This window comes from Pelophylax lessonae (assembly GCF_965119305.1).
Source record: "Pelophylax lessonae genome assembly, chromosome: 3".
Taxonomy (NCBI): domain Eukaryota; kingdom Metazoa; phylum Chordata; class Amphibia; order Anura; family Ranidae; genus Pelophylax; species Pelophylax lessonae.
This window is the reverse complement of record NC_138770.1, coordinates 454,221,170-454,248,267: the sequence shown is the minus strand read 5'-3', so window position 1 is coordinate 454,248,267 and position 27,098 is coordinate 454,221,170. Positions and strand designations below refer to the sequence as shown.

Below are 27,098 nucleotides of genomic sequence, written 5' to 3'. Positions count from 1 at the left end.
GATCATCCCTACTGCCTATGACAAGGGAGTCTGTCATACATAATATATTACAGTTCTGTCTGAAAATCGGCAAAACAGTCTATAATTTTTTTTGAGTCTGATTATATTTACAAGATTCAACCTCTAATAGTATATACAGTATATATCTCTTTTGTCTGTTATTCTCAGAGTGAATAAGAGATTTTGCTCCCTAACCATATAGTTGGGTATTTATATTTACCACTGCATATAGATATTTAAAGTAGTAGTATACTCCCCTTTTTACTTTTTACGTACAGGTAAGCCTATAATAAGGCTTACCTGTAGGTATAATTAATATCTCCTAAATAGGCGGTGGACCTTCAGAGCTCTTTGCCGGAAAGTCACCGCGGCTTCGGCCACTCACAGTGCCGGAGCCGCTGAACCGAACCAGGAAGAGACGCCGAGGGAACATGACGGCTCCCTCAGCAGTGATCGGGTGACCGTGTCGAGGCTTCGTTTTAAGGTAAGTATTTCATAATGAGCTAGTATGTGATGCATAGTAGCTCATTATGCCTTTCTCCTGCAGGGTTTTTTTTTAGGTGAGTATACAACCGCTTTAACCACTTGCCAACACTTGGCCGTACCGGTACGTCACTAGCCTGTGAGGCTCTGGGGAGCGAGCGCGCGCCGCCGGAGGCGCGGTCATGGACCCCCCCGTGCGTGTGAGCGGCGGACCCGACGTCCGCCGCTCACTCACTATCGTCCGTGACAGCGGGAGAAAGGCAGGCGGCTAGTGTAAACAAGCTGCCTGTCATTCTCCCCTGTGTAGGAACAGTGATCATACTGTTCTACTATGTAGGACCGTTGATCATTGTTCCTACACCTCAAGCCACAGCCAATCACAGTTAGAATCATGCCCCTAGGGACACACACAGCCCCTCCCTCTCAAATAAAGTTAACCCCTTCACTACCAGTGTCACTTTACAGTAACAGTGCATATGTATAGCACTGATTACTGCAGTAATGTCACTGGTAACCCCAAAAGTGTCAAAAATGTCAGTCAAGGGTCCGATCTGTCCGCCGCAATGTCGCAGTACCGCAAAAAAAAAAATCGCAGATCGCCGCCATTACGCGTTAAAAAAAAACAACAAAAATGACAAAAATCTTTCCCTTTGTTAGTAAACGCAATAACTTTTGCGCAAACCAATCAAAATACGCTTTTTGTGATTTTTTTTACCAAACATATGTAGCATAAAACAAAATTGGCCGAAAATGTTAAAAAATTTTGATTTTTAGATTTTTTTTGGGGAATTTCATATAAAAAAATATGAAAAATATTGTTATTTTTGCAAAATTGACGCTCTTTTTTTGTTTATAGCGCGTGATCAAAAAATCGCACAGGTGATCAAATACCACCAAAAGAAAGTTCTGTTTGTGGGAAAAAAAGGACGTCAAATTAGTTTAGGTACAGTGTCGCACGACCACGCAATTGTCCGTTAAAGTCACGCAGTGCCGAATCGCTAAATACCCCCTGGTCAGGAAGGGGGTAAAATCTTCCGGGGCTTAAGTGGTTAAGAATAAACTGCTTTTTTTTTAAAAACTTTACATATTATTTAAATGATACACCACACTTCTTTTAAGGTTATCCGATTAATCAAAACAATAATCGGCCAACTAATTGATTATAAAATTAATCGTTAGTTTCAGCCCTATGTGTGATTTAAAGTTTATATGTTCTGCATGTCAATCAGCCCAATGGCCCTAATCACAAAAACAGCCCTGTTGGCACCGAAGAACCTAAGATTTGTCTTTTGTTTAGGAATGTAAGAGAAGACAGAAATACCATTTGCACAGAAAAAAAAATGTTCAAATGGAACAGAAGGTAAAGAGGCAGATTGAAGTAAAAGTCAGCCATCAACTGCTTGAGCGCAGCATTCAATTTAAATGTGTCAGGATGACATATTGGATGGATTAGTAAAGTAAACCACTATGTCAGCTCTCTCTAGCATGCAGATCGTTTGTCTTCTCTCATGAGTGAAAGACAGACATTTGCTCTTTTTCTTACTGTTTATAATACTCCCCAAATAATATAGGCTGAATTCAGAATCCGCAACTGAAATAGTTAGATATGCTAGTGATATATTGAATGGAGGATTTAAAATGTAGGCTTTAAGGTGACAATAAAACAGAACTCAAATCACAAATACCAATAAAAGTTAAAATAAAATACAGTTCTTTGCTGAAATATTCAGCTTCCTTCGTGAGATTTTCCCAACAGTTCTTCTTTTCCTGCTACTATATGTCCTCAGTCTTACGGCCAACATCTTTCAACCCCCTTGCTCTCTGCCGGGGTTGGCCTGGACCCTCTTTTTGGACAGTGAAAGGAGAAGCAGCACAGGGATGAGCTCATCCCTCTGTCACTCTGCTTTTTCCTCCTACCAGCATGCTGTTGTCAGCACACAAACAAGACTGGCTCCTTGTACTATTTGTTTCACACTCTAGCCATGCTTTGCATGGGCTGCAAGAAGCTGGTCTCTGGTCAAAGTCTGGTATTTACATTTAAAATTACATTTAATGATGTATTAATGATTACAGAGCTGCTTTATTTAAGCATTCATTAACTCACATAACCTCAACATCTCAGTGACATATTGCAGAAAATCAAGAAGAAATAATAAAGTGTTTCCTAGTTCAATTACACTATGTACCATTTTAAAAAGGCTGCTCTTTATAAAGTACCCCGTGGCATGGGTTAGTACTCACTTATTGACAAGAACCAATAACACTTCTTGTTTTCCAAACAATGTATGATTTTTCAAAACAGCAAGGTAGTATTGGCTAATAAAATAATCTGTTATGATAAACTTACTATCACAAGCAGATGTACCCACTACATACAGTGTGTCAGGCGTGCCACATAATCACTACAACCTGTAAACCTATGTAATATTTCACTAGAATACAGCCAAGAAAAAAAATGGGGTCATAAAACTAGGGAAATGCCTTCTCTGTGTTGATAGTTTATGTTGCATGAAACTATCACTTTCCTAAATAACTTTCCTTCAATGAGCAGCCATTGTTTACTGCTAAGATATGTAATTAGATCCAGCAGACTCAATTGCCTTTATTAACAAGTGATTATGCATGTAATGTAGCTATGTTAACACTGGAGGGCAGTATTTGTCAAAGCACTGAGAAATGGCTGGATTTGTAACCTCTTAATTTTCAATGAAATTATGCTATTTGTAGGAAACAAAAAAAGAGAATTAATGAAAAGATGGAGATAAAAGAGTTCTTGCCCGCAGTGAACATTCAGATCCATTGGTTCATTTTCGAAGAGAATAAAAGAAAAGGAAACTTATGATGCGAATATGTAGTGCTTGGCTGCCTTTTTGATTTGGTTTGCAGATTCTATGGGGCCAAAATCATGCTGGAATCACACCAAAGTAGCACAGGATCCTAAATCAAACCATGCTGTGCTGCATTGATGTGAACGGGAGCCTTTGAAAACAATGTGATTTCCACTGCGATTCTGTGCCACTCAAGTCGTATTTGAAATCGCACTAATGTGATCCAGGCCTTAAGTCAAATGCTATTTACTTTTTAGGTTACAAAGTGAACCTATTCTCTTAAGGCAATTCCTGATATTTTTACTACGATTGCAAAAATTGTAAAAGCAACTAAGAATGCACACAAGGCCATGACTTAGGCGTTTGAATGAATGAAGCCATATGTCACAGACAACTTGCAGGAACTTGTATTAGTAATCAATTTACAATCTTGTTTGTAAAGTCACATCACCCAGACTGCATGGATCATCACTAACACACCAAAATGCTAAGAATGCTACGTTAACTGTTTCCTAAACAAGAGATTTTGACTAACTTGAGCAGTATGTGGCAGTCTAGGAACACGTATACACAACAGCAGCCATATGTTTGGTAGCTGCTGCAGCTTTTCTATTCAGGAGTGTGGCCTTAAAACACAGCTGGACTCCAGAATTTAAAGGCTTGTTTCTGTTTTTAAAGCAGCTTAATTTCAATAAACAAATTGCAGGAAAGGAATGTAAATTTCCTACTGACCTGCTCTGACACAGAACTTGTGTATTTCTTGGACATCCTCTTCCTCATGGTTTCCTTGACAGACTTTACTTTTTTTCCAAGTGATATCCTTGGTGTGCTGGGAGATTTGATGACTTCCTTGTATATAACTTGTCCATCTTTTTCCTGCAAGAGTAAATCAGGTCAAATGTGCATTCCTAAATGTGAGAGAGTGTGGTGAGCGGTAGGTTACGTTTTTTCTTTTTATTTATAGCTAATCAAGAAAGAACAAATGGTTGCAATAAACATATTTCTAGACCCTTAACCACACGCCCAGATGTTCCACCATACATCAAGAGCCTAATCATCCCAAACAGAAAATCTTATTATTACATTTTATTTCTTATGCTGTGTTTTTTTAAAGTCATCTAAATCAAAGGCCAAATTTATTGGGAATTATACAGACAACAGTTGGTGAGTTGGTTAACTTTGATTGGTTTGTTAAAGGCTTGTCTGGGGATTTTGATTTTAAAAACCTAGAGAATTTACTGCATTCTAGATTGCTCCTAACTTTAGCCAAAAAAAAAAAAAAAAAGTTTTGCTCAGTGACACTCACATTCAATGATTCCCTTTTGGTAAGAGATGTCTAAAGATTTCCAGTGAGCAAAGGCTCAATCATTATTCAAAACAGTGTACAAAACAGAAAATCTTATAACAAATCTGCAGTGCTTATACCATCATACATGTATACAGTGCCTCCAGAAAGTATTCACAGCGCTTAACCTTTTCTGCATGTTATGTTACAGTCTTATTCCAAAAGGGACTAAATTGATTATTTTCCTCAACATTCTAAAAACAATAGCCCATAATGTGAAAGAGATCTGTCTGAAATCTTTGTAAATTTATAAAAAAAAATAAAAATCACATGTACATAAGTATTCATAGCCTTTGCCATGACACTCACAATTGAGCTCAGATGCATCCTGTTTCCACTGATTTTACTTGAGATGTTTCTACAACTTGATTGGAATCCACCTGTGGTAAATTCAGTTGATTGGACATGATTTGGAAATGCACACACCTGTCTATACAAGGTCCCACAGTTAACAGTGCATGTCAGAGCACAAAGTCATTAAGTTCAAGGAATTGCATGTAGACCTCCGAGACAGGGTTGTATCAAGGCACAGATCTGGGGAAGGGTACAAAAAAATTTCTGCAGCATTGAAGGTCCCAAAGATCACAGTGGCCTCCAACATCCATAAATGTAAGAGATGTGGGACCACCAGAACTAGACTGGGCCGCCTGGACAAACTGAGCAATTGGGGGAGAAGGGCCTTAGTCAGGGAGGGGACCAAGAACCCGATGGTTACTCTGACAGAGCTCCAGCATTTCTCTTTGGAGAGAGGAGAACCTTCAAGAAGAACAACCATCTCTGCAGCACTCTACTAATCAGGCCTGTATGGTGGAGTGACCAGATGGAAGCCACGCCTCAGTAAAAGGCACATGACAGCCTGCCTGGGGTTTGCCAAAGGGCACCTGAATGACTCTCAGATCATGAGAAACAAAATTCTCTGGTCTGATGAATCAAAGATTGAACTCTTTGGCCTGAATGGCAAGCATCGTGTCTGGAGGAAACCAGGCACCGCTCATCACCTGGCCAAAACCATCCCTACAGTGAAGAATGGTGGTGGCAGCATAATGCTGTGGGGATGTTTTTCAGTGGCAGGAACTGGGAGACTAGTCAGGATTGAGGGAAATATGAATGCAGCAATGCAAAGACACATCCTTGAAAACCTGCTCCAGAGCGCTGTGGAACTCAGACTGGGGCAAAGGTTCTTCCAACAGGACACTAAACACACAGCCAAGATAACAAAGGAGTGGCAACGGGACAGCTCTGTGAATGTCCTTGCCAGCCAGAGCACAGACTTGAACCCAATTGAACATCTCTGGAGAGATCAGAAAATGGCTGTGTACTGATGCTCCCCATCCAACCTGATGGAGCTTGAGAGGTCCTGCAAAGAAAAATGGAAGAAAATGCCCAAAAATAGATGTTGCAAGCTTGTAGCATCATACTCAAAAAGACTTGAGGCTGTAATTCAGGGGTCGGCAACCAACAGCCCTTGGGACGCATCCGGCCCACTGCCACTAAATGTCCAGCCCGTCAGTGCACATGATGAATTCACATGAACCCCGCCCGTAGACATTTTAAAGGGGCTGTTAGGCCACTTTGTTATGTTTACACAAACGTCCCTGTATGCTGACAGGTGTCCCAGTGCCGGTGCTTTATTTAAAAAAAAAATGCTGCTTGATACCGGATTTCTGAGCGTCTCTCTGTGATCCGCTGGCTCTCCCCTCTCCCGATCTGACAGCTAGATTGGGAGGGGCTGAGAGTCCCCCACTGATGTCATCAGGGAGGGGAGGAGGAGAGAGCCGGCTGGTCATGTGAGTGCCGAGTAGGACACTTGTCATTAGCAAACGGGGACGTTAGTGTAAACATACCAAAGTGGCTTAAGTAGTAGCTTAAGTAGCTGTGGGGGGGGGGGTGCAGTGTAATATGCAGGGGGTGTGTGTAGGGTGGGCTGTGTGAGATGCAGGGGGGCTAGGTAGGTTTATTTTCTCAAATACATTTAATATGGTCTCAGTAGTGGACTAAGCTTTTAAGAGTACATTTTAGGTGTTAATTTAAAATGTTAGGTTTCAGGTAGGGGACGCTTAAAAGGTAAGGGTTTGTTTAGGAGGTAGTAAAAAGACAGATTAGAAATACTTTGTGGAAATGTTTTTTTTTGGGAAATACTGCTCTGACACCAAACATTGCACAATACTTTGACTTTAGCTTCTTTACAACAATAGCACTGTATGGTAGCATCTCTGCTTATGCGAGTTGGTTATTTTGCTGTAAATTTACCTGAATGTGTTGAGTCATTTGCAGTGCATTTAGGCTAAAACTATAAACATACAGTAATTACTGAAATTAGAGGAACCTGAGAAACTCACCAGTGAATCTGCATTATTTCCAACAAGTATTGAACGATTACCAAGGTCAAACCCACCAAAGCTGCAGGTCCTCTGTGAAGTGAACATAGCAGGAAGGAATAAAAGATAAAGGAGAAAAAAGGAATGAGAGAGAGAGAGAGACAGGAGCAAAAATATAAGGAATTAAAATATAAAGATAACTTCAGTCATCATGAGAACATATGAAAACATACAAAATGGAAAAAATCAAAAAATACCAAACTAGATGCTTCACCACAATGATTCATGCTTACCATGAAATGGTATTTGAGTATTACTCTCTTTAAACTATTAATGAATATGTTTCCTTCACATTTCATTTTGGCTTGAGGGAATAAAAATGGCTTTCCATAGAGTTGTACGGCTGAATTATTTTTATCCTTCATCAAAGCCTACAGAGCTGTTTCAGTCATCACAATATAATGCATTATGAGCTATCGTATGGCAACCACATGGCTTACTATTCATAACAGAAAGCCCTGCATAGGTCTCTCCTGATCTGTCTATATGGCTGACAAAGAGGCCTAGCTATCTATACTGGCATGAGAAAGAAAATAATGCAAAAAGGTAATAGAGAACGTTTTATTTCTTCCCAATTCACCAGACACAAATACCTATACTCCTTCAGCTTGATTATTGCAATATGAGAAAGACTTATAGTTTTGGATTTTTTTTTACATTTATAAGTAGTACAAATTTGCAGTAATTGGAAAGGAATTTAATCTTTTGGCATGCTTGAAAAAACACAAACAAAAAGATAACAATTAATTTACAGGGAACACATTCTACATTAAAATAAAAGAAAATTTAAGGCAGACAGGCCTAGAAAGCTGCAGTAGAGGTCTGTTGCCTTTAATGTGCACACATGAAGTAATCCTGGGGCAATGAAAACAAAATGCATTCAAATTTAGTACAGATGATATGCTACACATGTGGGTTCAGTCTATTTTTTGTTTGCAACAGGGAAAGAAGTTTAGAAAAATGCCTTCTGCTACAAAGCTAATTCACATAGATACTGCCCGTATATGTGCTGCAGTATGAAGAGGCTGTAAAACAATCATCTTGAAAAACGACAGTCTTTTCAACCAATTTTACAAATATTGCAATCCACAAAATGTCGTGGAGCTCTGCATGACATCAGAGATTCGTAACGAATATGATAAATAGTAAGCTTAGTGGTTTTTTTTTTCCATTATAAACCTGACAAAATTATTCTCCAGCACTAATCAAAGGACTACACCAAAAATACTAAATGTGTGTTTTAACATCCCATATACAGAAGTCCCACCCCTTGGAAAATAAAAAACTTGTTAAGCTTGTTCTTGACGTAATTTAAAAGATATGCATGGATTTGAAATCTTGACTCTCCTTTTACATTTTTCCCATATAAATCACAGCTCAAAGACAGATTTTAACAGTAACCAATAAAGAATATCTCCAAGCACAGCTGTATCTTGTATATTTGACTGCTTTCCTTAAAACATGGTTTTTAAAGTTGTAATTCAAATATATTACCCTAAGGTTTGCCATAGGGCCTGCAGCCTAAATGTAACCAATGGCATTTAACACAGTTTAAAGGGGAAAAACAATTCAATTAGGTGTCCATCTTTTACCAAATGCTGCCCCTTTTTTTAAATTAAATTGTTTGTTTAAAAAGAGTCCACTGTGTTGGTATTTAACCACTTAAGCCCTGGAAGATTTTACCCCCTTCCTGACCAGGGGGTATTTTGCGATTCGGCACTGCGTGACTTTAACGGACAATTGCGCGGTCGTGCGACGCTGTACCTAAACAAATTTGGCGTCCTTTTTTTCCCACAAACAGAGCTTTCTTTTGGTGGTATTTGATCACCTGTGCGATTTTTTGATCACGCGCTATAAACAAAAAAAAGCGTCAATTTTGCAAAAATAGCAATATTTTTCACATTTTTTTATAAGAAATTCCCCCCAAAAAAAATGTAAAAATCAAAATTTTTTAACATTTTCGGCCAATTTGTTTTATGCTACCTATGTTTGGTAAAAAAAAAAATCGCAAAAAGCGTATTTTGATTGGTTTGCGCAAAAGTTATCGCGTTTACTAACAAAGGGAAAGATTTTTGTCATTTTTGTTGTTTTTTTTTAATGCGTAATGGCGGCGATCTGCGATTTTTTTTGCGGTACTGCGACATTGAGGCGGACAGATCGGACCCTTGACTGACATTTGTGACACTTTTGGGGTTACCAGTGACATTTCTACAGTAATCAGTGCTATACATATGCACTGTTACTGTAAAAATACACTGGTAGTGAAGGGGTTAACTTTATTTGGGAGGGAGGGGCTGTGTGTATCCCTAGGGGCGTGCTTTCTACTGTGATTGGCTGTGGCTTGAGCTGTAAGGACACTGATCAACGGATCTACATACTAGATCCGTGTGATCAGTGTCTTTACAGCGAGGAGAATGACAGGTGGCTTGTTTACACAAGCTGCCTGACATTCTCCCTCTCCCCCGCCGATCGCCGAGTGGTCACACGCGCGGGGGGGGTCCGTGACCACGCGGGAGCGCGCCTCAGGCAGCGCGTGCGCGCTCGCTCCCTAGACCCTCACAAGCTAGTGACGTAGCCCTACGTCACTTTGCCTGTGAGGGGCTGACTGCCGACGTAGATCGGCGTTAGGCAGTCGGCAAGTGGTTAAAATAGTGGTAAATAAAACTGCCATACCAGACATAGCATGCCAAGACTTCCATCTTTGACCACTTGTGCTTCCTCCTATTTCGGTTTTAATTAACTTTTGGTATAAAAAAGACTGCTAAAATTTCTTGTAAATACTGGTACCTTTGGTTAATTTGGTATTTTTGAAAACTCTAATCCCAAAGCAGCCAGGTATAATTGGCTACTAAAATACCAGACAGATTCCATTGCTTTGCTAAAGCCAGCTGTAGAGAATACTATTTTCTTTCCTTCCAGCACGGGTGGAAGGAGAGAAAATCACTTGATTCTCCCATCAACACAGTCAGGGTTGATGAGTAAATGCCTCTCGCTGCACTGTATTGTCAGTGGGGTGGGGGGGCATTCTTGGCTGCCAGAATACAATTCTTACTGCTAGCGGCTATAGCCGCTGGCAGTAATGGTATGTGGAAAAATCCAATATGCTGGTTGTACCTAAGTTGATGGAATGGTCCACTTGGGTACAATCAGTCTGCCCATATATGGTTCGAATCCCAGCCAGACTCTGCTGAACCGGCAGAGAATCGAACAGTATATGACTGGCTTAACTTCACAGATGTTCTACAGTTCTATTTTATTAAACTGGCCGTCTGTCACAAGAAATAGATAGTTCAGCTGGCCTTTTGTTCAACTGATCAGGGAGAAACAAGACAGTGTACACTTCTCTGTAAAACTAGAAAAGTATCTGTGAAGAGTAAACATACTAGGCAGCTGGAGGAAATAGAAAAAGCCAGGTTTTAATAACAAAGGACTGTAACCACACTAGGGAGATAAACAGATTTGTGCCACTACACAACAAAGGGGGAGTAACTTGGCTAAATAGTGAAGTTTAATTTCCACAAAACACAGAGTAATAAAACTCACAGCACAGACCAGCAAAAACAGTTGTAAAATATGTTGTAAATATATATATTACAAGATATTTATTGACACAAAACTAGATGAACTAGGTAAAATTACCCAGCAAGTCTGTAAAATTACCAAGCAATATAAAGTAATCTGAGAAAGTACTGATACAACTAAAAATGCATGCTATTTTTATTCTTTTAAACATAAAAAAAACAACAGCAAACAGTCTAATCCCATCCCTAATCTGAGATTTGATATGCCCAGAAAAGGATCTGTTTTTGACTACCCCAGGGTTAATTATGATTGCTTTTCTAGCATTGGAAGTGTTAAGTACTGATCATGGATTATTTTGACCAATCCTTTAGTGTGTCGCACAAGAACAGTAGAGCGATCCAACGCTACAGAGGACCAAAAGAAATGTCCCCAGATTTTTCTTGGGAGAACTTCTTATCATGGACAGCATAACACACATAAGGCTGTTTCAAGCTATGACCAATACAAAACGGAACGGAAGCTTTATAGCTTTCTCAGCGCTATGAGACTTTGGCCTATGGGATATACAGTATAAGACACTTTAGATCAAATTTAGCAAAGGATCCCAAAGCCTTAAAACTTTAGGACTGCTAAAGCTTTGAAAGTGCTGACGGTGTTAATCTCTATTGCACTCTACCATACCAGGATTCATCTATCCGTCAGAATTGAACGAATGTGGCAAAAATTAGCAGAAATATTTGCTAAATCGATTTGGGATTCCATAATAATTAATGTGAGACAAAACTAAATCAGAACCTTCTGACACAGATTTCCAAGATCTTATTTAAACCTTCAGCAAAATTTTTTTGTTTTCGAAAGAGTGACGTGTGTTAAAAGTTAAAGTTTTACTACTGTTGGATAGATTTCATTTAACTTCGAGTTTCATTGACTACACACATTTAGGGGAAATAACTGCATCAAGAAACTTAAAAAAATCTGATCCTTCACTCCCATAGCAAATAGCGATCCCCCATGCTCTGGCTGAGGACTGTCCTTCATATCCAATGTCTTCATATCCAATGCAGAGGGCTATGAACTCTGCATCAGTCTTGATGACATTAGGACCTTAGACTGCTGGAGGGGTTCAGCAGCGCAGCGGATCAGGTAAGCAAATCTTCTATTACATTCTCCCTAGACCTAAATGAGCAGCTAACCTTTGAAATACAGGTGCAGCACCAGCAAAATAATGATAATTGTGCATACGCAGGGTTTAATCAAAAACGTTTTAATACATTTTAAAATATTTATATACATTTATTTATAAGAGCGTGTGTATGTATACACAAAAGTGAGTACACCCCCACATTTTTGTAAATATTTTCTTATATCTTTTCACGTGACAACACTGAAGAAATTGCACTTTGCTACAATGTAAAGTAGTGAGCGTACAGCTTGCATACCAGTGTAAATGTGCTGTCCCCTTAAAATAATAACACACAGCCATTAATGTCTAAGCCGCTGCCAACAAAGGTGAACACACCCCTAAGTCAAAATGTCTAAATTGGGCCCAATTAGCTATTTTCCCTCCCTGGTTTCATGTGACTCATTAGTGTTACAAGGTCTCAGGTGTGAATGGTGAGCAGGTATGCTAAATTTGGTGTTATCGCTCTCACTCTCTCATACTGGTCACTGGAATTTCAACATGACACCTCAAGGCAAAGAACTCCCTGAGGATCCGAAAAAAATAATTGTTGCTCTACATAAGGATGGCGTAAGCTATAAAAAAATTGCCAAGACCCTGAAGCTGAGCTGCAGCACGGTGGCCAAGACCATACTGCGATTTAACAGGACAGGTTCCACTCAGAACAGGCCTCGCCATGGTTGACCAAACAAGGTGAGTGCACGTGCTCAGCGTCATATCCAGTGGTTATCTTTGGGAACCAGACGTATGAGTGCTGCCAGCAATGCTGCAGGGGCTGAAGGGGTGGGGGGTCAGCCTGTCAGTGCTCAGACCATACGCTGCACACTGAATCAAACTGGTCTGCATGGCTGTCGTCCCAGAAGGAAGACTCTTCTAAAGATGATGCACAAGAAAGCTCGCAAACAGTTTGCTGAAGACAAGCAGACTAAGGACATGGATTACTGGAACCATGTCCTGTCGTCTGATGAGACCAAGATAAACTTATTTGGTTAAGATGGTGTCAAGCATGTATGGCAGCAACCAGGTGAGGAGTACAAAGACAATTGTGTGTTGCCTACAGTCAAGCATGGTGGTGGGAGTGTCATTGTCTGGGGCAGCATGAATGCTGTCGGCACTCAGGATCTACCGTTTTTTGAGGGAACTATGAATGCTAAAATGTACTGTGACATACTGAAGCAGAGCATGATCCCCTCCCTTCAGAGACTGAGCCGCAGGGCAGTATTCCAATATGATAACGACCCCAAACACACCTCCAAGACGACCACTGCCTTGCTAAAGAAGCGGAGGGTAAAGGTGATGGACTGGCCAAGCATGTCTCCAGACCTAAACCCTATTGAGCATCTGTGGGGCATCCTCAAACGGAAGGTGGAGGAGCGCAAGGTCTCTAACATCCACCAGCTCCCTGATGTCATCATGGAAGAGTGGAAGAGGTATCCTAATAAGCTCTGGTGAACTCCATGCCCAAGAGGGTTAAGGCAGTGCTGGAAAATATTGGTGGCCACACAAAATATTGACACTTTGGGCACAATTTGGACATTTTCACTTAGGGGTGTACTCACTTTTGTTGACAGCGGTTTGGACATTAATGGCTGTGTGTTGAGTTAGTTTGAGGGGACAGCAAATTTACACTGTTATGCAAGCTGTACACTCACTACTTTGCATTGTAGCAAAGTGTCATTTCTTTAGTGTTGTAACATGAAAAGATATAATAAAATATTTACAAAAATGTGAGGGGTGTGCTTTTGTGAGATACTGTATATACAGTCTATTTCCCAAAGACAATCTCTGGACATGATGCTGAGCACATGCACTCAACTTCTTTGGTTGACCATGGCGAGGCCTTTTCTCAGTGGAACCTGTCCTGTTGGACTGCTGTATGGTCTTGGTCACCATGCTGCAGCTCAGTTTCAGGGTCTTGGCAATCTTATAGCCTAGGCCATCTTTATGTAGAGCAACAAATCTTTTTTTCAGATCCTCAGAGTTCTTTGTCATGAGATGCCATGTTGAACTTCCAGTGACCAGTATGAGAGAGTGGGAGTGATATTACCAAATTTAACACACCTGCTCTCCATTTGTACCTGAGACCTTGCAACACTAACGAGTCACATGACACCGGGGTGGGAAAATGGCTAATTGGGTCCAATTTGGACATTTTCACTTAGGAGTATACTCCTATTTTGAGAGGGCAACAAAAAACACTCTTATACAAGCTGTACACTCACTACTTTACATTGTAACAAAGTGTCATTTCTTCAGTGTTGTCACATTAAAATATATAATAAAATATTTACAAAAATGTGAGGGGTGTACTCACTTTTGTGAGATATTGTAAAATGTCACACTTAAAAATAGCACACAACCTTGTTGAATGGCGACAAACTGCAGGACCTAAAAATCTCCATAGACAATGCTTTAAAAACCTTTACATGTTACCAGTTCAAACAGGAAGTATGGTGCTAAAATGGTTGCTCTCGCTCTGACGTTCGTGGGGATATTTCACATGGTGTAAGCACAGTTTACATATGCCTACAGGACCTATGTATGAGTTTGTATTAGCTCATTAGCATGAGAGCACTTTAATTCTTTTTAATTTTATTATTTATTTACATTTTTTTTCTACACTGTTTATTGTTAACTTTATTGCTATCACAAGGCATAAACAACATCACTTGCAATAGTATAGGCAGTGAGAGGTACTCTTTACTGAGAGATCTGGGATCCTTTAGATTGGTTTGATTAAATGCTTTACAAGCTGGTACCGGCTTGTAATCGTCAAGCTGAAACCAGAAGTGTCAAAATCCTTGTCGCTTCTTGTTTCTTACATCACAGGGGGAGGGGGATGGGTTATGCACCTTCCTCCCCTCAATGCTCCAAGACACAAAATGGCAGTCGCAGGCTCCCCAATTGCATGGCAGAGCCCAAAAGAGGTAGCAGATGGGATAGGGAGAGCCACTTCTAAGCTCTGTAGAAGTGATCCAGGTGGCTGTAGGGCCGCTCTAAACACTTTTACAATAAATCCCATCACTGGCTGAAAACATTGGTACCAGGAGCATGGCTACAGCTGCAGCCATGATCCTGGTACAACCACTTCAATTTGGGGACATACAGGTACGTTCTTAGCGCCTGAAGTAATTAAAAGGCAACAGGGGATTGGGGTGGGGGGGGGGGGGGGGAGTGAAGTACTTGTTTGACATAAGGTGCTTATACAAAGAGCCTCCACATGCACAAAACACGTGGTACAGCAGAGTCTTTAGCAGATAGGTATTGGGATGTCCCTGTGTCATTGAAGAACCTAGTTCATTTAAAGCAGAAGTTCAGTCAAACAGCTGAAACGTAGTTGAGATTCATATGTGGGACTGGTTTTACTTGCAAAAGGGATTTGTAGTTTTTCCCAGTCAGCCCTACCAGGCAGCACAATCAGGTTAGTGACCACACTTTTTGCCAGTGCAGTAAAGCAGGACAGTTTGGTCACCTTGCGGTTTCCAGCCTGTGACTGAAATGGAGAAGCAAAGCACACAGATCAGGTCATTGCTATGCTCACTCCGCTGTCCTTGTCACCACACAAAGCAGAGACTGGCTGACTCCAAGTACTGACCCTTCCTCTCCCATTTTGAATTGTGCTGTAAAATGGTATTAAAAAAGACAGATATTAAGAAAGAGTTAGTTGCCTGTAAAACACATTTTTTTTTAAATAAATACATAGCTGTATTATACAAACACAAAATTCCCCACCAAACTTACCAGCTAGCCTGAAAAAATAGCTAACTGCATTAAAATGTGTTTACACATCTGTTTAGATTTCACACTTGAGATTTCTGTATTTCAGCATAATAATCTTGAGAGTATTTTCCTTTTAATATTCACAATAAAAACATTCTAATTAGTTTACCCCCATAAAGGAGTTTCACAGAGATCTAGGTTATTCTGATTAAACACATCAATGTGGAGCTGCCTAAGATAAAACAGTATTTTACCTAAAACAATAAGAAAAGATAATCAAAAAGCATGCCTTAGTTAACTTGCTGATCTATATTTCTTTTAACACTAGTAAATATGAGGGACCTATTTTAGGAGTAGGGCAATGTAGGGATTGACTTGTCTGTCCATCTTGCTATAAGAACATTGGATGAAACATATATTTAATGACGTAATGTTCATGCAATCAAATACAAAAATCTCTGTAACGCAATAAATACGTGGCATGAATTAAACTATTTGCATGCATTGTTGTCTGAAAATAAAATGGAATATGGAATGACCACTTCCACAAAATATGACTTTCCAGTATCTCCCAGAAGTTGCAGTCAGCAATGAATGTAATTCCAGTTAATGTGTGGTTTCCTGCTTGTGTTAAAGAGGGGTTGTGTAATACTAAAAAAATGAGTTTGTTGAGAGAAACGAGTGAAAGCTACTTTACTGCTTTTTCACTGTGTTATGGATTTCTAATATGTGTGAAACAAAAAGAGGTTAAATGACATAGTCATTACCATGAAGCTGCAACAAGCTATTGCTTAGCAATAAAACAAAACATTTTAGGAATATAAGGGTCTCTATCATACAGAAGTAAAATGTTGACTCCCCTAAGGCATTTCCAAAAGTACAGTCTGGATAATGACAGTATTTACCAAGATGTTTATTGTTTAACTAGGGAAGAGGTTGTGGAATTATATAACACTGTAACTAGCATTGCCAGCTCCAGATAACTCCTTTAGCTATGAAGAAACTTAAATCCACAAAGACATTGAGATAATAAAAAAAGTACTTTGTAATTTGTAAACCAGTAACACATTTATGCCAGTGCATTTGCAGGGGGCAATATTTGCACTTTAAAAACTATCCACAGTTCATTAAACTGTGTACTATGACATATTCCATGTAAGATTTATTTTGGCATCTACCAGATGTGGGAAAAATGAGCACATCTAAACTGAAGGTCACAAGTGGGTGAGGTTATGTAAAATCACTTCTGACTGCAACTCAGTGGGAGATAGAGGATCAACATCAACCTTTTCGACTCACAGACTTTTGGTGGATTCTCAAGAGAACCCTTTTAGTACAGCGGTCGACAGTGGCAGCCCATTTTCTTTCAGCCTCCTCTTCCTCTTCTAACAGACATCTCTTCTCGGCCTTGCTAAGAGTCCTGTCACTTACAGGGCGCACAAGGTGGGTTAAGTTCAAATGACTGTACAGACTCCTCTCCACCACATAGGTTATGTTAAATTCACTGACTGTTCGACCTCTTGGCCTTCGGTTAGGAAAGACACTGTTGCCACTTCTACACCTCTGGCGAAAAGTTTGTTGGTCACAGGCAGGGGAAGGCATTCCTTTCCTGGCTGGTCTCTGACAGAGAAAAGCTCTAGCACATGAGTAGTTAGAGTCAAGTTTCTTCAGTCGTATCTGTTTTCTGATGTTTTGTACCTCTTCCATAGAAACCAAAAGGTGATGCTTGTTCCTGTTTCGGTCATAAAAACAAACACTTTCTGTACTTACCCCATGGTTTAAAGAGCCTAGGCTTTTCTTTAATTCTCGTTCTGTAAAGGAGCGAGAGACTTTTTGGGACTTTTCATCCTCTGGATAGGAAAAAAATGTTCCAATCTTCTTTGGGGGTTTGATGAGACCCCTGCTATCGGATTTGCTTAAAGTCTTTACAAGTTTTCTGTTAACACTCATTGTCTCAAGGTTTCCAGATGATGGGGACACTGAATATGGACTATCTTCAGGCTGTGCTTTTTCCAGTGAATTATCTCTACATTGCGGCTTCTTATGAACTCCAGAATAAAGTGCAGATTTATCATCCACAATAGGAGTGCTGTGAACTGCATCTTCCGGACCTATTGAAGGAAATACAATTTTAAGACTATGTAGAAGCTTTTAAAATTCCAGGAATGTGGGGCAAAACCACTATTGCATAAGCTGTTAGTAGATAATGCAGGGATACCATTATTAGAACAGACTGATCACTTACTGACTCCTATGTCTTGGGTTAGCATGTGTGACATCTTTGCCCCCAAGTGCCCCTTTCTACCCAGTAAGAGGATCTTAAACCAGTTTATGGGTTTTTATTTATTCACTTTAAATTGCAACAGTTGAGTGTGAGGCTGGAAAGAATAGCCAGTAATTTTAGTTTTAAGATCACAGTGGTGCAGAAACAAATCAGTGGGTAAGTTCACTTATGCCCACTGAAAACTAAAATATATGCAAGATGAGCCTAAGAAGAAAATAAGTAATAACCATAACCTATAGATCTAACTTCATAAATCTAACAAACACTGAATGGTAACCTCACAGTGATCGCTACACTATGTTACTTTGATGTTACATAAAAGGTCTAAATCTAACACAGAACACACGGCAACTCTACTTGCTGTCTCTCTCTGCTGTCCAAAAACTTCTGTGTGCTCAAGTTTTCACTGGCCTAGATTTATGGCAACTTTGAAAGGCATTTTAAATGTAGGACTATCATATACTATAGATGCTAAGAAAATTGTGTGATCCTGTAAACCAGCCTATGTTATGTGGGTTTAGGATACAGACTCAAATGCAACTAATTATTGAATTTTCTTTGTGTTTGGCTTAATGCATGATTTTCTCAGCATTGTTATTTAATAATTTTGAAAAGCCATATTCACCTTCTGTATTGGGTTTCTTCATTTCTTCTGCTCTGATAAGCTTCTTCCTGACTCTTCGAGTAGAGTTCACTAGCTTGTGAAGCCTCTTGAACTTCACCGACTCCTCTGACTCTTCATCAGACTGTTCTCTTGACTAGTAGGGAAGGAGAAAATACACACAAATAGATCGAGAACTACAAAGCAAAAGTATAAATAGTAATAAGTGCACTCCTATGTGTTGAAAATACTGCTGCTTCAATGGCAAACACTTTATTTACCATAAGTTAGGCCACACTGACAACACTGTAAAAAAAAAATATGGCCGCCTATAATCATGACGACTTAAAATTTACAGTATTAAAATGATAGCTGCTCTTCATCTTCAGTAAAGCTTCATATTGATCCAAATTATTTTCCCTCTCAATTGCGATTAGAAAAATAAAGGGGTCACAAGTAATTTTTAAAAGTAACATTCTGAGTTTAGGGAAAATTTGGACATAGAGCAAATCCACAAAACTAGCCTAAAAAAAGCTTCTTGTTTTAGATTCTTTCAGACAATATGATATCTGTAGTAGTGTCTAGAATGTAGAAAATCAATTAAAATTTTCTTTTACAATGGACACACAATCCTACAAGCAGACATCAAGCACCATACAGCCTCAGACACAAGATAATTTTAGTATACTCAGACGAACAGAGTTGATTTAACTTTTTTTTTTAATTGCATCCAACACATGGCATATAAATGCTATAACCAAAACTACATTTCAAACGTAATTACACACAAATAAAGGATCCCATATAAAAGGACCAGTAAAAGTAAACAATAAGTTACGGCTACTTAACACAACTGTTATCACCGCTCTAAAATATGAATTAAGAATCAAACAAATTATGTATGGCGCTGAACATAAAAATCACTATGCAATGATCTCTTTTTCTAACACAAATCACACCCTCCCGGGCTTGAATGCACAGGATCTCACTAGCAATGAAGCAGTGTCAAAATTACAACTTGCTGGTTCCAGCAATGACAGAGTGATGCCTTGGGAGATAGGGAGCTGTATTAGTGATACTGTAGTGAGTGATCACCTGTAATAAAATGGTTTGATACAGGGGAAAATCATCTTGACAACATTTTCATCCTATTCCTGAGGTGTTGTTGTAGAACTAATATGCCAGAGTGGACACTAACTGAATTTTTTGGTGTACCTGGACCTTGATCATTTCCAAACCTGCCCTCAGGGCATTTGGTAAGAGGCATTTCTATGCCTAAAACTGAACTTTCAAACAAAACTGTCCTACCTTATGGGAAGAGCATTGAAATAAATGTTCTTCTTTAATATAAGCTGCTCTGACATTCACATATAATTGTCACATATGTGGGAGGGAGGGCCTAAAGTAACTTTAGGTTCACATTTTTAAATGTGTTCCTACCTATACATATGACCCTTGGGTCATATGTAAATCATCTTATTTTAAATAAACTAATTTAAAATCATCACTAAGTGAATTTGTTTGTCAGTTCAGTTTTAGTCCAGTACATCACAAAATGTGTGGATTATAATAAAATGGTCATATTTGAACAAATAGTTAATTTAATCACCATGACTACAGTTATTATTTGATCTTCAACTGTACTGTTTTGTTGATGAAAGCCATTCAACGAGTTACCAGAAGAAAAAAGATTAAAAAGATTTAAGAAAAGGTGATGCTGAAGATGATGACATTAGAAGCTTGGAAACCTAACATCTGAACTTGAAAGAAGAAATAGCATACTTGCAAGATAAACCAGAATGGTAAAACATATAGCTGTGGAGAGGTCTCTTTCAGGGAAATCGACTACCACCTACATCACAGAAATCACCTGTGCCCAGCCTTCATTAGTGAGGAAATTAACATGACCACATCCTTAAACCAGTTATGTACAGCAGCCTTATTCAATCAGGGTGCCTTGGCAAAATGCTTAATTGCCCAAAATTTCTGTACAAGCCATTGGATTGATCAAGCCTGTCTTTTAGTTATCCAAAGTCATAGGTTTTTATTGTACACCATTAGACCCTTCTAGCCACCGGCATCCTAACAACCAATGACATCAGTTTATAAGTAGGACATTGGATGTTTGCACAGCGTCCTTGTTTGCATGAGTGAGAAGAGATACATTGGAATACTTGTCAGTACAAGTGTGCAAAGGTGTGTTTGCTTTAGAAGACTAAATCCTCTCTAACAGTTGGTGTCCTACTTGTGGATGTTGCTGCATTATGGAAAACTATAAGTTTCATTTTTTTTTTAATTTTAGAATGGGGTGTCTTGAGATTGTGCAGAGATTTAAAGGGGGGCTCAAAAAGGTTGGGAAACATTGATTTACAGACTTAATTTAAAGTGGTTCCAAAGATAAAACATTTTTTAACTTAGTGTATTCCCTGCATTAAGGTAAAAAATATTTTGCCACTTGCTGTGCCCTTTCACCCCCTTCCCCCAAATGCATACCAGAGTCCAGTATTGATCTAGCGCTATGTCTGTCTTCTCTCCTCCCACCCCACTCTCACAAGCTTGGCTGAGAGCAGTGGGAGCCGTTGGTTCCTGCTGCTGTCAGACAAATCCTGTAAGCAGGGAGCGGGGCTGAGCCATGCTTTGTGTGTCAGTGGATGCACACAGCCCAGCTCCGAATCAAGCCAGCACATCTGTCCCCATAGCAAGCGCTTGCTACGGGGGCAGACAAGAGGAGCCAAGATTGCCGGAGGGACCCCAGAAGAGGCGGTTTGGGGCTTCTCTGTGCGGTCTAATTGCACAAAACATTTGAGTATAACATTTGTTTATTTGATTATTTTTTTTATATTGTCTTAAAAACCATTTTAATGGAAACCTTGTAGTCCCCTTTGTGATTGTACTTTCTTAGATGGAGTGTGACATAACTCTCCATCTAAGATGACTACATACAGTAGGAAATGGGCACACCCCTTTTGGAAAGCCTGTCTTAGAGGCATCCTGCTACTCTAAACACTTGTACTGTCAATCAGCTAAATAGGGGCTGAGTGTTAACGTCAAATGCATGGTGTCCTGAAAAGTTGCCAAAGTAGACAAAGAGATATTCCTGGGGAACAGGGGCATAAACTAAACACAATGGCTTATTGCATGTACCCGTAAAAAAATTAACAAATGATTTTAGCTTGAAAAAGTTTTCCAACACTGAAGGACTAAAGCTCCATGGTGAAGGCTAGGTAATTCTGGCCATATATGATGTACTATCTGCAAGTCAACTGACAAATTAAAGCACTGCTTTCTATAGACTGGTAGTGTATGGTTTAACAATGAACTGAAAATGCACATATGGAAACAACAAAAATGTTCAGACACAAATAACCAACATGCTAAAAGAGTTTTGTTGAATCATGTGACCAATTTAGAAAAATGTTTGGAAGAAAAATCATTCACGACAACAGTATAACTCAAGAGTATTGTGCAAGCTTGCTACGGGCTATACCATTACACTTTGCTAAGGTAAAAGAAAGATCTGCCAGTGTATAGCCAGCTTTACACTTGAAAAAGCAAACCTCAGTATTCCCATAACAAAGAGCAATTGGTTAACAAGGCTATAAACCTTTAACCATACACAAGATATTTCCCAACTTCATGTCACTTTTTTTTTTAAATTTATTTCATCCATTTTGTGTTTGATCAAATGCGCTGTATCCCAGATGTTCCCCCTTAAGAGCAAAATATAATAAAACAACAACAAAAAAATGCATCTTTCCTCCAGCAGCAGCGACAGCAGATGGAGCAACATGGAACAAAGATCTTGTACCAAGGCCAATTTATATACAATATGATACTTCCGCTTCTCCACTAGAAATATATGTTTTTAAGGCATATCACAGTAATCATGTTCATTAGAATGCTGTATTTATCAGAACAAAAGGTTATATTTATTAAAATTATTTCTGTTATTCTTTAATTGATATAGGTATCAGCAAAACACATCTTCAAGTTAAATCATTGCTGAAATAAAACAAAACTGTTGCAGTATCTGGTGAAATTCCAAAAGAAAAGACAAATACAAAAACATACTAGTTATAGAGAACAATTCTTTAACATGTAGTGTACACCTCCTTCAATCATGTCTGAGCAACAGAAGAATAAAGTCTATGAACGATTTATAAAGTTCTGAAAAAAATCATGCCTTTTTGTTTCACTAATAATGCAAGTTATTTTTACCCCTGTTTTAGTGCACCACAGTTTTAAAAGGGCGTTGAAGTTAAAAAGAAAAAAAAAAAACAATAGTACTTCTACATTAAATAAAATATTATACTAGTGGAATCTGTTATTTCCAATGGACATACACAAAGTCAGTTAGTTATGAGGTTTCTGTCAGTTTTGTTACAGAAGCAGTGGTGCGAATTAATGTTTACCTTTATGTCTATTTTCTACTATAAAATGTTAAGATTGCAGGATTCTACCTTTATCATTGGATGGAAAAAATCCCTGAATTTACTTTTAATTCTTTATGAATATTTAATGGGATCCCATACCATTTTTTTCCTATTTAAAGTGCCATCACACTATTTTAAAATAGAGAAATGGAGCAGGGTCCTCCTAGAGATTTATAAAAGTCTGACTGGCCAAGAAATGTGGGGGGCTGTGAGCATGCAGGCCCCCCATGATCCATATCCAGTCCCATGCCCTAAGCGTTGGGAGAGTACCTTGCCAAGAGAGGGGGGAGCCAAAACTCCCCCCCCCTACTTTAAGGCACCTTGCCCCAATGTTGATGGGGACAAGGGCCTCATCCCTACATCTTGACCCTCAAAAAATGGAGGGGGAGGTCTGCGAGGGATCTTATTGGAACCTGGAAGTAACTTCCCCCCCCTGAATAATTACGGGGCACAAGTCTCTAGTGTTTGTAAAAAAAAAAAATATATATATATTGTAGCCGTATTAGTGCATTTGCAACAGAAACAATTGTGTACTGTGCATGATTATTTTCACTATCATACATTTTTTCAGGACAAGCTTTCAGGGTATGTCCCCTTCTTCAAGGTCCAAGCAGTACCAATTTACAAAAGTTTTAGCAGAATGTTAAAAAAATACAGTCTCTTAGGGAAGGGGAAATAAAAAAACAAACACACTGTTCTGCTAAATTGTTTGTGAATTAGTACTGTTTGGACCTTGAAGAAGACCCCTTGCCTTGGAAAATTGTATGTTAGTGCAAATAAAAAAAACATCACAGACAGTACTTAACGGCTTCTAAAAAAAAAAAAAAATAAAATAAAAAGTCACTCTTAGAGTATGTTGCACTGCTGTGCAAATTCACATGTAGGTTCAAGACATTCCCCCAAGTATGTTATTTAAAGCAGTGGTCCTCAACTTCGGTCCTCAGGGCCCACTAACAGGCCAGGTTTTAAATATTACCTTGGGGAGATGCAGACTAGAGTACTGCAATCACTGAGCAGCAAATGAGATCACCTGGGATGTATTTCAGTCATCTTGCAAACCTGGCCTGTTAGTGGGCCCTGAGGGCCAGGGTTGAGGACCACTGATTTAAAGGATATGTATATTTTAATTTTGGCCCTTAGGCTGCATTAACCACTTAAAGACCAGGCATTTTCTGCACTTTTTGTTTATATGTGAAAATGCAGTTGTTTTTTTTGCTAGTTAGAACCCCCAAACATTATATATATATATATATATATATATATATATATATATATATATATATATATATATATATATATATATATATATATATATATATATATTTTAAAGCAGATGCCCTAGAGAATAGATTGATTGGTTTTGCAATTTTTTTTTATGGCACACGGTATTTGCGCAGGACTTTTAATTTGTTAGGGAAAAAAAGAAAACCATTTTTTAATTCTAATGCAAAAAAACACAATACAGAACCCAATTTATTTTATAAAATATAAAAGATGATGTCAAGCTAAGTAAATAGATACCAAACATGTTACGCTTTAAAATTGTGCGTGCCTGCACAACAGCGACAAACATCTTAAGTTTTACTGACCATAGACAACGCTTTAAATGCCTCAACTGACCATGATTTTTTAAAAAACTTTTTTTGCATTGGTACATGTCTCCAACGCTGGTGCTGTGCTATTCATGCCCATTAATAAAAAAAAAAAAAAAAAAAAAAAAAGCTTGCAAACTGGCTTTAAAAAAATTCCAGAACAAAAAGAAACAAGAATTGTCTCCAATAGACCATTTAATGGGGTTTAGCATATATGTTTAGCTTTAGCAAACTTTTTGCTGGGTTCCCAAACCTCAGTCCTGTCCAGTTTGCTCCTCATCACTCATGGGGCCGGCATCAGCATGACCCCTGCCACTTTACAAAGAAGTGTGTATATAGGATCATGTCGTCAATGCACTAAAGATGTACTGCAGCCGGATGTTAAGAAGCCACTTTGCTCCAATCAACATTCATCCTTCTACTTCATCATATTTTTCTCCCCATTAATACATAGGTTTCTTCTGGGTTTATGTACATAAGTATCAACAACTTCTCATTAAAAGTTTACCAAAATAAATCATTACTATTTAAATACTAATTCAAGCAGTAATGTAGAGGTTTAGATGGTCTGCAAAAGTCCCCATAATCTAAAACTGAGATCTGAAAGTGATCACAGACATTTCAGAATCAGGTGATAGTAATCTGATAGATACCAGGATGCATCTGGGCCATGAAATAGTAAAGATGTCACATTGTAAGCAGCAGCTATATCCATGCAGCCGCTGTATCCCAATTGACAGCAATGGGACTGGCTGAAAAGGAATGCATGCAACACCTGGACATCTCTGTGTGGGTAAACCCGGCCCTCCACAGGCATACGGCTATGTATGCCTCCGACGCGGGAATGAGGCCTTAGGAGTGTAAGTGTGAATCAGAATCACTAAAGTATCACTAACATGCCACTGGAATACTCTGAAATCTACATTCTTTCAACAGTAATAGATTTTTTGATTTATTACTCTTATAATATTGATATTTTCTATGTCTGTCTTCTTTCTTCACAAACAGCACAAACACAGTATGCAACACATTGGAATTTTATAAATGATTTTTAGATTATCACTGTATTCAGTCACTGATCTGTAAGGAGATTTTGAATTGCTGGCTACAATTTTCAGACATGATCTATAATTTGCAATGTATATTGCATATGGGTTGTTAATAAAAAACAGATTGATCAAAATTAGTATATCAGTGTGTCAAGTCCCCATTGGGGCCAAAAGCACTTGCTTGGCTCACAAAACAATGACAGACATTTCCTGCCTCTCCTACATTACTTATATTCATACAGATTTGCAGGAACTATTAGCAACTACATCAGGGTCTAGTTCACCTAGCAAAAGAGATATTCTTTATTTAAAAATGTTTAACCAAAACTTTTTTTTAGTTTGGATAAAGAATGGTTAAAACCTCTGTCAGTTTTTTTTATGTCTTGTTTCATTTCTCTTCACTTCCTGTCCCAGAGATGAAGCAAGAAGTTAGTAGTAAGGGAAACATTTCTACAAAGTGGGAGGAACTCCTTTCTTAGTGTCAGTTAACATGCGTGCGGCTCTGCGTCTGGGTGTGTGGGCACGCCAGCCCATTCATTTGAATGGGCTCCTGTACCTGGATTTTCTGCAGGGAAAAGGCCTCTGCACCTTCTCTTAAGCACAGCTGCATGGAAATCGCATGGTGCGGGAAACTGAACTGCATTATTCAAAGCATAATGGCCCCATAAAGGATGATCTGGAGAAGTTGGCAGGAACACCTCCTGAGTACAGGTAGGCATTGATGATCTCTTCCTGGAATTCTCTGAAGGATCCGGTTCGTCCTGATGCCCTGTATAGTTCAGCATAGCCAAATGGAATAAATAAACAGTCACTTTTTTGTACCAGCGTCTGGCTTTACGGGCAACTAAATACGGCGCCAAAAGCTGGTCGTTAAGGTCCACCCATCCCATATTAAAGTTCTAGTCGTGGACACAGTGGGGTTTCTCCATAACACCAGTTGCCGTAATAATTTGGATCGTTGTGTCTGCGTGAAGGGAGGACAGAACAAAAACATCCCGTGTATCCCTCCACTTCACTGCAAGCAATTTGTCCATTTTCAAGCAGGCTCTCTCCCCCCGACTAAGACGGGAATTTACAAGCCGTTGGGGGAAGCCCCGGCGATTAGGTCGCACGGTGCCACATGCGCCAATTTGTAATTCAAGAAGATGACTAAATAGTGGCACGCTTGTGTAAAAGTTGTCCACATACAAATGGTACCCCTTTCCGGATAAAGGTGACACCAAGTCCCAAACTATCTTGCCGCTGCTCCCTATGTAGTCTGGGCAGTTGGGGGGCTCCACAGAGCTATCTTTTCCCTCGTAGACCCGGAAACTAACTGTATAGTCTGTGGCCCTGTCACACAGCTTGTACAGTTTTACCCCGTATCTGGCACGCTTGCTGGGGAGATGCAGTTTCATAGTAAGGCGGCCAGTAAACTTAATCAGGGACTCAACGCAGACAACTTGTTCAGGGGTAAACAAGGCTGCAAACCGCTGATTGAAGTGGTCTACAAGGGGCTGAATTTTGTGGAGCCAATCATATTCAGGGTCTCCCCAAGGAAGACGGATTTCATGGTCGTTGAAATGCATAAATCGCAGAATTGGCTCGTATCTCACCCTGGACATAGAGGCAGAGTTCACGCGCATATGGTGAATTGGGCTAGGGGACCAATATAGCCACAATTCACTCTTTTTGGTTATGCCC

At 39.3% G+C, this 27,098-nt stretch overlaps 1 protein-coding gene across 7 annotated transcripts in view; it reads right to left on the bottom strand.

The window, feature by feature from the left end:
* The window catches only part of SASH1 (SAM and SH3 domain containing 1), a 1,308,454-nt gene that overhangs the window by 78,662 nt on the left and 1,202,694 nt on the right, over positions 1-27,098 (bottom strand). For 3 of the 7 annotated variants that reach the window (XM_082250123.1, XM_082250124.1, XM_082250125.1), the window contains 4 exons: positions 18,366-18,498; positions 16,756-17,567; positions 6,996-7,067; positions 4,044-4,187 (listed from right to left, as the gene is read on the bottom strand). In XM_082250123.1, the coding sequence (XP_082106249.1) occupies positions 4,044-4,187; positions 6,996-7,067; positions 16,756-17,567; positions 18,366-18,498 (1,161 nt within the window). The remainder of the gene's footprint in view (positions 1-4,043; positions 4,188-6,995; positions 7,068-16,755; positions 17,568-18,365; positions 18,499-27,098) is intronic. The other 4 variants (XM_082250126.1, XM_082250127.1, XM_082250128.1 and 1 more) reach the window with 2 other exon arrangements.